This window comes from Octopus bimaculoides, chromosome 12, assembly GCF_046866305.1.
Source record: "Octopus bimaculoides isolate indiv1 chromosome 12, ASM4686630v1, whole genome shotgun sequence".
In the NCBI taxonomy this organism is placed as follows: domain Eukaryota; kingdom Metazoa; phylum Mollusca; class Cephalopoda; order Octopoda; family Octopodidae; genus Octopus; species Octopus bimaculoides.
The window spans coordinates 9,618,033-9,630,135 of NC_142939.1; the positions used below are offsets into that span (position 1 = coordinate 9,618,033).

The 12,103-nt window shown below is 34.3% G+C and overlaps 1 protein-coding gene across 31 annotated transcripts in view; it reads right to left on the bottom strand.

The window, feature by feature from the left end:
- Positions 1–480: 480 nt before the first annotated feature.
- LOC106876775 (uncharacterized) overlaps positions 481–12,103 on the bottom strand; it is a 105,183-nt gene continuing 93,560 nt past the window's right edge. For 23 of the 31 annotated variants that reach the window (XM_089360804.1, XM_052972093.2, XM_052972096.2 and 20 more), the window contains one exon: positions 481–2,375. In XM_089360804.1, the coding sequence (XP_089216930.1) occupies positions 1,508–2,356 (849 nt within the window). In that variant the 5' untranslated portion in view covers positions 2,357–2,375 and the 3' untranslated portion in view covers positions 481–1,507. Of the gene's footprint in view, positions 2,376–11,282; positions 11,424–12,103 lie in introns of all 31 variants that reach the window. The other 8 variants (XM_014925474.3, XM_014925470.3, XM_014925476.3 and 5 more) reach the window with 1 other exon arrangement.

Consider the following 12,103-nt stretch of genomic DNA (forward strand, 5'->3'; position numbering starts at 1 on the left):
GTTGGAAGATATGGTAATGCATGGGCTCAGCTTCTACTGATGATTACTGGGATTTTTCTTAACTCCTGGTATGGAACTAATTGATAAATTGGTTGTCAGAATATTCAATTGTATTATAAATAATATAGCAATACATATATACACACACCTTGTGAGTAAGGTACTGGAATCTTATATGTATACTATTCTGCCTAAATAATGGATCTACAAATACAATATCCCTGCATATCTCACATCTATTGTCATTCCTCCACTTCACTCTCTATTTTGTATCTTATCTAAATAAACTATTGCTTAACCATCTTTTCACACCGTCTCCAATGAAGGGATATAATAAATATCCTGGAAACAGCTGTAAGACCTTCTATTTATAAATGTTCTAAAATCTTCACAGCCTTGGTTTTTGATCTCATTCTGAAAAAGAATTCTTATAAAAGATTTTATCCTATTATTGAATTAATTAAATATATAACCAGAATATATTCAGTGCTGAATTTTATTCTGGTATAAACATGTGTTACCGAGGTGTAATTTAAAAAAAGCCCGCTTTTTACATAGATATATAGAGATAAACAATCTTCTATTTACTATGCTGGGTACACGGGGTGTTCATTTTGGTATGTTGAATCTTTTGTTTATTTTTATATATTTTGACCATATACTGATGATCGAAAGTTACATATTGTTGTAATAATCGTGAAATCGTTCGATATATAGTTAAGTCTGTTTTTGAGAAGCCGGTTTTTGAGAGTTGCATTTCCTTGCATTCAGTAAAAATGTGTTTATTATGGTAGTTTTAGCGTGAGGCATTCTTCTATATTAATGCATGTATATAAATATAAATAAATATATTCTAGCGGAATAAATGATGGATTTTTTCCTTTATGAGTTTTTTCACGCTAACTACTTGATAAAATTCTTATAAAAGATTTTATCCTATTATTGAATTAATTATATAAATATATATATATATATATATACACACACACATTAAAGACAAGCTACTATTGCATTTGTTAAATAATTAAATATATTTTATCATACTTTGATAGTTTTATTATATCTTAATTCTAATTTCTGTCTAATTCATATAATTGATAGTGGGATGTTGAGTTCAAAATATTCGAATGATTCACAAGTCTAAATCCATTTCAAAATATTTCATTGTGTTTTTGAGGAAAAAGACATCATTCCTCATCGTCTGCCTTCTCTAACTTTTGGAGATAGGTACCGAAGCATCTGAAAATATTACTTGGCATTCTACATTTTAATTCTAATTTATTCCACACAATGCAATCAGAGTTGAGCACCAACTTACAAAGATCTACATCATGTCTTTGTAGCCATATAACATTAAAAAATAACCTGTCATCAAATCTGATTTTTTTCTCGATGTTTGGATTGTTATGACAACAAAAAGAATTTTTTGCTGGCACCAAAAGTCCACGCTTGCATTTATAAAATAAAAAGCTAAAAAGCAAACAGAAAATAGTTTTGAAGTCACTGTTTAAAGGAATAACAGATAGTTTTTTATGGTTAATGGAACTGGTAAGTTGCTTACTCTATTCTGTAAATAAACCCCTTGCATACATTTCCGTATGACAATCCGACAATAAGAGTCTAGAGATCGTGGTGTTTGCAACCAAGTAAGAATGGTTTTAATGGTAGAATTTGAAGCAATACTGTTTGCCATAGATTGATGTCTCTGAAAATCTGAGAGCCATTCCTCGTTATCTATATTGTAACCACTCTCCAGAAGAAGTTTGCAGTTTTCTTGGTTTTTAATATGTACCAAATTAGCTAACGGTGTTCCTTGACCAAAAATAACATGGTTGTTAGAATTACAACCACTCTTTATGAGGGTAGAAATAACTTCTGAATGTCCATAGAAGGTTGCATAATGAATAGCTGAAGCTCGCAGCCTGTCCACTGCACAAGGATTTGCTCCATTCTTGAGCAAACTAGTAACAATATTCTGACAGCCAACCATTGAAGCAGTTATAATTGGTGTAACATTGTCCCGGTCAACACAATTCACATCAGCTTTGTTTTTTATCAGGTATAAGGTAACTTTTTCCTGGCGACCAATACATGCCCAGTGAAGTGGTGTCCGGCCATAGCAGGGATCCTTGTGGTTGATATAAGCACCGGCCTTCAGAAGATAATCAACGATATCCAGGTTACCAGCATAACAAGCTCCTGCTAGAATTGTAGTGTTCTCTTGCTTGTCAGGGTTGTGGACAACCGAATTGACACTCATTCCACTGCTGATCAGTTGCTGTACAGTATGTAGATCATTACTGGATATTGCCTGAGACATTTGACCATCCCGGTCAAAGTTCACAGTGAATGCCATTGGAATTACACACCATTTACTGCAGAAAGAAGAACAAATACATATTAAGATTAACATAACATAGCAAAACAAATTGTTTCTTATAAACACAAAATAATACTAATTACAAAACTAGTTGGAATTTGAGCCCTTCAAACCAAGGTCAGATTATTTTTAACCTTCTTTTTATTCTAAATAGAACCTCTGTCTTTTCTGTCTCTGCTAAAATATTCCAGACACTTCTAAATTTATTGATCAAGAATCATCTCTACTTTAACACCACCACCACCTGGTACACTTTGGGTGGTTTTGACAGAATCCACTCAGTTACTAGAATTTTAACCAAGCCTGAGAATATTGAGATCTTCCTCCCTTTCTATCAAAAAAGTCACAGGTTCTGCTCTAACCATTTTTTGCTAAACCATAAAAAGACCCTTGTCATATCCAGCTTGCTTTCTCCTATCATAGTACTAGATACCATAGGACTAGATACCATAGGACTAGATACCATAGGACTAGATACCATAGGACTAGATACCATAGGACTAGATACCATTCAAATCCTTTATCCAAAGAATTGCAATACATTTTGAAAATCTATTTGGAACACAAACTTATTCTACAAACTAAATTTTTAAAGAATCAGACCCAGTTATTTCTGCTCTTCTATCTGGAAAGACCTGAGTAGGCTGCAAATGCAGTCTTTTCTCATCTGGTTGCTTATTCTTAAAGAATCAGACCCAGTTATTTCTGCTCTTTTATCTGGAAAGACCCCAGTAGGCTGAAAATGCAGTCTTCTCTCATCTGGTTGCTTATTCTTAAAGAATCAGACCCAGTTATTTCTGCTCTTCTATCTGGAAAGACCCCAGTAGGCTGAAAATGCAGTCTTCTCTCATCCGGTTGCTTAATAAAAATGAAACTTTAATGTCTCGTTCCTTATTTTGTGAAAGCAGCAATTCAGCTGGTTGATTTGGGGCTTATCACTAGAATAAGAAGCATCTTTATAATTCTAATTTTGCACTATTTTCCACAGAACCTAAATTCTTTTCTATCAGGAACTGATATTTATGATTTTGTGTGCAGGTAAGAATATCTGAATTCTTTTTCATAGAGTTTATAAGTTCAATTTTTCACCACAGAAATAGTGTGATGTCATAAAAAAAATATCGTCCATATTGTCATAAAACAGACATGTCTAATTAAGAGACAGCAGCTGTGTGGAGGGAGGGGGTATGCATGTGCATGTGTGTATTGAAACTTCATAGTTGAACAAGTGTGTTTTATATTCATTATTTCCATGATAATAATATAGAATAGGATGGTTTTAGAAAGATTTAAATATTTGCAGAATTAGGAACAACTGTTTTACATCTAGATCCTCTTTCCAGTTAATATATCAGACAATTGAGCCAGTTTCTTAACTTACCATAATCAAATCAACCCCAGAACTTGCTTTTTGTAAAGTCTGGTACTTATTCAATCCATCCTTTTTGCTTAACTTGCTAATGTTGTGGCGATGGACACAAAAACAAAAAAAAAACTGTCAGTTGGTGGTGGGAGGACAAACACAAAGACATACACACACATGATGGGCTTCTTTCAGTTTCCATCTACCAAATCCACTGACAAAGCTTTAGTTGACCAAGGGCTGTAAGAGAACACACTTGCGCAAGACGATGCAGTGAAACTAAGCCCAAGACCACTAAGCTATACCTTCACCTATTTACACGCACATACATACGCATGCACAAACACACATATTCATCAATGCTAGAGTTGGTTGTAAAGGTCGACAACTCTCAGAGGTCAACTGTTACTTCGTCTGTAAAACTCCTAAGAGCTGACCTCGGTCTCCCTAGTATGTCTTCTCCAGTTTTCCCCTTCTGTTACTATATTTTAGTATCAATAAATGTTACATTTTTCACCTCACACTCATTATCTATTCAAATCACATAAACATCCCACTATGCTGACTAGTGTGTATATATTGTTTAATGCAGTTTTCGTTGAATTATGCTCTCTCTCTTTCTCTCTCTCTCTGTCCGTCTGTCTGTCTGTCTCTCTCTCTCTCTCTCTCTGTTTTCTAAGTTAATGACAGATATCTTGCAGATCATGCATGCTTGCATGAATTACTTTCCATCTTCCACAGATTTGCATTCAATGTCCATGTTCTGTCACATTCTTGTAGCATCGTAGCATCACACTTTTATACATGTTTTTGATAGATTTTCACTTGTTTTGTTGTTGTTGTCTTTTTTTTCTGTACAGGAGGCAAAGTCTTTCATCACCAACAGATGCACCAGCTTCATTGATTTCACTTATCTCCCAATCCAGACAATTCCTTTTTTTTTAACTGCAACCTTCTCCAGCAGTAATTACACATCAATAACATCATATGAAATGCATAAAGTCAGCATCCTCATTTCACGAGTTCTCACAACTTCTAACCACTCCAACACATCGGTCACAACTAAAGTCCCGCTTCTTTGTTAACCTACCTCAGATCCATGGATAAACCCTACAACACCTTTATTGGTATCCACTACTTTGCACTGAGTCTCCACATCACCAAGTTCCCACCATCTCCCTAATTAGATATTGAGCAAATCTACTTCATAGACAAAGAAGTATTAAGACACTATGGACTCAGGGTGAGCCTACTGAGTATATTTGACAGACAGAAACTGAAAGAAGTCCAACAAATGTAAACTACATGTGTATGTGTGTGTCCTTGTATTTTCCCTCACCACTGCTTGAAAACCAGTGTTGGTGTGTTAACATTCCCATAACTTAGAAGTTCAACAAAAAGAGATAAACAGAATAAGTACCAGACTTTAAAAAAAACATAAGTATGGAGATTGATTTGTTTGAACCAGACTCTTCGAGGTGATGCTCTAGCATGGCCACAGTCCAAAGAATGAAACAAGTAAAAGATAAAAGATGAAATATTGAACTTACATATGCACAAATGTAAAGAATTAGAAATAGAACTTTCTAGGAATTGAAATCCCAAGGAAATATACCAAAAGACATGATAGAAGAATTATGCCGCCAATGCAACATACAAACATCACAACACATACTTTGTTTGATCAGGCCTGGAGTTATGAAAGGCAAAGTTGACCTTGCCAGGATTTGAACTCGTAACATATGAGATATATGACTAAACACTGTTGCACGCATAAAAATCGCCAGGAATATCAAAGACAAGAATAAAATACCAACTGAACAAATGAATATTTTAAGCCAAATGAAAGCTTTTGAATTGGACCAAAAGAAAATTGCCAAGATATATGCGTGCGCGTGCACACATGTGTGTGTGTGTGTGTGTATATACGCATACACACACATATTGGAGCAAATGCTGGCAGACATTGCTATTTCCCAACAGCGGCAGAGAAAGTGAAATGAATAAAACAACAGTAACAATACTATCAACTACAATAAGGATAAAACTACTACTACCACCATTAATAACAACAACAACAACAACAATAACAATAATAATAATAATAATGATAATTATTATTATTATTATTATTATTATTATAATTATTATTATTATTATTATTATTATTACCATACAAACCTTTTACAATCAGACACATGTAGTATTTACTGTGGTCGCAGTCAGATTGAAATGAAGGGAAAAGGTGACACATTTGCAATACAATGTCCAGCAAAATGAAATTACTATTAGCATTATAACAGATATTACTATTATTATTATTATTATTATTATTATTATTATTATTATTATTATCATTGTTATTATTATTTCTGTTATTTTGTCTGTAAGTGTTTGCATTGTTTGTTTGTTACTTGTTTCTTGTTTTTGTTTTTTTTTTTGTTATTTGTTCGCATGTCCATGTAACTAGGAAAGAACAGAATTATTGCAATAATAATAAAAAAAAAACATCATCATTCTTCACATCACCATGACCATATCCACCACCACCACCACCACCACTACCACCATCATCATCATCACCATCATTACCATCCGCACAAAAACTAACAGTACCAGCCCCATAATTTTTAATAGTAGTAGTAGCAGCAGCAGCAGCAGCAGTCATTATCAACATCATGTCCAGACATCATAGTAATTCCATCAACATTGTCATTCTCGTCATCGTCGTCATCGTCGTCATCGTCGTCGTCGTCATCACGATCGTCATGAATTGACAGCCAATGAACACAAAATGGAGGGAATAGTATAAAAAAAAAAAGTCACAAAGAAAAAAAAGAAAAAAACTAACCAGTAAAAAAGCCAACACTGTAAGCACACAGATGTATACACACATATACATACATATACATGCGTGTGTGTATGTATGTGTGTGTGTGTGCGTATGTGTATGTATGTAAGTATGTATGTGTGTATATATAGGTATGGCTAAGCTAGCAGCTACAGTATGGAAAATGGCCAAACGTATGTTGTATGTTTGATTGAGACCATGTATAATCAGTTCGCTGTTTACTGCTCTGTTTCTTGTCATTATGTGGAAATATTCTCAGCCAGGCGTTTGCTGTTTATTCTGCCTCACCTTTCTGATGTCAATCTTCTGATACGAAATTAATACTGCTCAAAGGATATATATATAATGAAATTATTATGAATGTCAGACTCTGTCTGTGTGTGTGTGTGTAAGTGTGTGTGTGTGTGTGTGTGTGTGTGTGTGTGTGTGTGTGTGTGTGTGTGTGTGTGTGTGCATGTGTGTGTATGTGTACACATTTACATTTGTAAATTGTATTATTATACATTTGTACAAATAGATGTAAGCATATACACGCACTCATAGATGTATACATACATGAGTATATATGTTGCACTATATATATATGTGTATATACACACATACATACATAAGAGTATTTAAGCAAAATATATACTCTCTCTCTCTCTCTCTCTCTGTCCATGCATCTATATATACATGTAGATGTAGGTATGTACATACATGTACGTATATATGCATATACTCACATATTATCTGTATCATATATATATATATATATATATATATATATATATATATATATATATGTATGTATTTATATCTGTGTATATGGGACACACACACATATGCATATATATTATGTATTGCGTGTATCACACATTTACAGATAAAAATACATTACACATGTTTTATATTTATATATATATATACATTTGTGCATGTTATTTATCATACACATGCAGAAAGTGTCCCTGAATCTACATCTATATCAATAGATGAATATGTGTGCAGGTGTGTATATATGTGTGCATGTGTATATACAAGTGTGTGCGTGCGTGTGTATTTTCATATAGACATAGATATGTAAATATATCTGTGTATGTATGTATGCATATTCTATGTGTGTGTGTGTGTATATATACACACACACACACACACACATATATATATATATATATATATATATATATATATATATATATATATATATATATATATATTGATAGAAATGTTATGCGAACAGCTTTGTGTGTGTTTGTCATGAAATTTGGAAATGAGCATCAACATCGTAGAAGCATTGTTGTTCGTTTCTAACCATCCATGGAAACATGTCCAGCCATGGGAAACTATTACACTGCTTGCAAACAAATGAGAGTTGGCAACAGGAAGGCCATCCAGGTGTAGAAAATCTGCCTCAATAAATTCCAGCTGAACCAAGCAGGCATGGAGAAGTGAACCATAAAATGATGATGATGATTATGATGATGATGACGAAGAACTCTCCCGTCAAAACCAATGTATGAGCGTACAGTTGTTTAATTAACTGACCAACCTATTCATTAAATTGCTCTATAATTAAATATTCCACACACACACACACAAGCCTTTGACATAATCCTCAAACAGAATCAGTGTCGCACAGTGTGTCATGTACCCAACATGTCACACAGTCACATCGAATCTATGATTATTTAGGTCACCTACTTTCATACCACCGCCACCTTCATGATTAATTAGGTCACCTGTTTTCACTACAACCATCATCATCGTCGTCATCAACATCATCATTGTTTTGACATTCATACTTCCATGCCTGGATGGAGTTCTGTTAAGCTGGATTTTGCTGCAGCAGAATACACTTCCTGTTACCAACACCCACCTACCAGTTTTCAGGTAAGGTAATATTTCTCCCATGACCACATGTGTTTATATGGAACATTGGGAAAGAAGGGCACTGCTCACATGACAGAGACAGTCTTTTACAAATATCATGCAATTTCGAGACTAGGAGGTAGTAAAACACACAAACACACAGATGTTGATATATATATATATATATATATATATATATATATATATATATATATATATGGATATATATATATATATATATATATATATATATATATTATAGCTCAGGCCAACCAAAGTCTTGTGAGTGGATTTCGTACACGGAAACTGAAAGAAAACTGTCGTATATATGTGTATATGTGTGTGTGTGTTTGTGCGTGTGTGTCGGTGTGTGTGTGTCTGTTTGTACCACCATCATTGCTTGACAACCAATGTTACTGTGTTTACAGTCCCATAACTTAGTGGTTCGGCAAAAGACACTGATAGAATAAGAACTAGGCTTACAAAGAATGAATCCTGCGGCCGATTTATTCGACTAACAGCATTGCTCCAGCATCGCCTCTATCACATGACTGAAGCAAGTAAAACAATGAAAAAACTATGCCATTTTAATCCCAAGCATCTCTGCTAGTATATATATATATATATAAAAGATTTAGATTCAAAATTGAATGTGGTACTTATGTTTAGGCACCAGAATATAGTATGGTATTATCCAAAACAATTCCAAAAACAAGGTGATCAAAAATGGAGTAGCATGAAACATGCGTACTGCAATAACCTTTAAAGTCTGTGTTGCTTTTTCTGATTTTATATACATATATATATATATATATATATATATATATATATATTCTTTTTACATATACATATATATTGATTTATGTGCTCTTTGCTACATGAATATGCACACATGTATATACTGAGTTCATGTTTTAAAGTTTCATGACAAAATATTGCTTTCAAAATATGTAGGTGTAACTACTCATTATAATAGGTTTTCCCCTTTGCATTTCTTTCAAATTTTACCGTTGTTGTGAGGGGGCTGATACTCACACACACACACACACACACACACTCTCTCTCTCTCTCATGCACACACTGCATGAACATAAATTTATAATAGATAATTTCATAACCCGTTTCATATTCCCCTGTACATTGCAAGCATTTTGTTTGTTTTTGAGTTCTATTTCCGTTGCTTTTAAATGATCCATTACTTCATCTTCTATGATCATCTTAAATTCTTGACATTTATTGGATTAGACCAGCTGCCATCTTGTCAACAATAAGGTCTTCATTGAGGGTGATTTCCACAAATTCCTCTTCTCACATTTTCCAAAATACGCTGCAAGAATATCTTAAAATCTGCATCTTTTTTTTACTGTTTTTTTTTTGGTTTCCCTCTTATGTCAGTATTTATTTTTTATCTTTTACTCGCTTCAGTCATTGAACTGCAACCATGCTGGAGCAACTCCTTGAAGTGTTTAGCGTAACAAACTGACCCCAATCAGTACTTATTTTTTAGGTCCGCTTCTTATTCTAGCAATCTGTTTTACCAAACTGCTAAGTTTCACAGATGTAAACAAACTAACACTGGTTGTTAAGCAATGGGAGGAGAACACACACACACACACACATATATATCTTTTATCTTTTACTTGCTTTAGTCATTGGACTGCAGCCATACAGGAGCAACACTTTGAAAAAGTTTTAGTCAGATATATCATCGTTGTCATATATATATATATATATAAGTAATGGTTATCACCATTTAAACATGGCTGTTCTGTAGGAACCCATGTTACTGCAATTTTTAACCCCAGGAAGATGCCTCCTTCAGCTGGTTATTCAATACAATCTGCACCATATATATTGCAAGCAAAGGAGTGAACCCCTACCATCTTCCAGCCATAAGATCAGACCCTGGAAGGATGAAAAGGCTAAGTTGCCCTTGGTAGGATTTGAACATGGAGTACAGAGAACAGGAACAAATACTGAAAGGTATTGTATTCAACACTCTAATGATTGCCTACACACACACACACACACACACACACACACACACACACACACACACATATTATATATATATATACATACATGCACATGTACACACACACATATACACACACACGCACATATACACACAAATATATCCAAATTATATATATGTGTGTATATACATATATATATGTATGTATGTATACACACTTTCTCTCTTTCTCTCATTTTCCCCTCCCCCATCTCTGCTAGTCAAGGTGTGTTCCTCTCACTGGGGATGTCATCAAGTGAAAATTCATTTAGGCAGGTGATCCTTCATATCAACAATGGTGATGCCCACACATGCTGAGTTATAATCATTCTCTCCTCAAAGAAAATCCACATGGGAACCACGAGGAAACTTCAAGGAAGTGAATAATCATTATCTCTGCCACTTCATCATTATCAAGGGCTTCTCCTGACTGCCATAGATTGTATAATCATATATACATAGGTAGATAGATATAGATATATATATATTTATATGTATAGATATATTATATGTATAGATATATATATATATTTATATACTCCCTATGTGGAGATGAAATGCAAATACAACTCATCACCCCGACCGTTCACATTCTCTTGCCTCCATCCATAGTCTTGACAACACTTACTCATTATTACTCAGACTATTACAGCAATGATGAGATTTCTTTGCTCAGCTTCCAAGCTAACCACCCTACCCTGTGCCATGGAATCTACCACTGTCAATCCTTTCCCCCACTCTACCATAGAGATAGCCTCGCCCCAATTACCTCACAAAAAATATGGAGTAAACTGCAACAGTTACAAGTAATTAAATATATTACCGTGTCGACATAGAGGAATGGTGTGATGTTTGCAAGTCACTGAGAAACAGGGAAGAAGGCAACCTGTCTAAGACAACAGGAACTCTGAATAAAATTCTTCACAGGAGAGACGCTGCCTCAGAAAGCTACAGTGAAGAAAACCTGGCAAAGAGGGAAGCACACAGTAAGAAATTTTAATAGGAAATTTTAATTTCGGTCGCTTTAAACAAGAACCAAAAACCAAAGAACCAACAGCGGTATAGTCAATTCAAAAGAACACAGAGAAAAAGAAAAAGAAAAAAAAAACTTTTGGACATGGCACAAGCAATGTATTAATAAGAAGCTCAGAGAAGGAAAAGAATAGTAGTTTTACATTCTGAACATAGCTCTTCTTCAGAAGCAGGAAAAACAGGAAAGTCCAAGATGAAGGAGGAAAAAGATCACTAACATATATAGAGACAGACTGACAGATAGATACATATACATTATTCTATTTCTTGTGATGAACAGTACATAGAAAGTGGCTAAGTTTGAAAACTAAGGTAATAGGAGTTCCTTCGTGAATGTCAACAAGGTGGAAATCCAGAAAACCAGATGAACTGTGGACATCTGATTGACTAGGCCAGGTGTAATTGTGTGGAGAAGTGATTGATATAAAGAGGAAAGACACCAGATATGAAATATATATTTGCTGCCCCAACCATTTACATTAATGCTTAACTTTACAGATATGGTCAATCAATATCATTTGTCTCTTATACTATGTGTATGTGTGTGTGTGTGTGCACGTGTGCAACAGCGTCTGTCTGAGTGTATGCATTTGAGTATAAGCATGTGCTTGC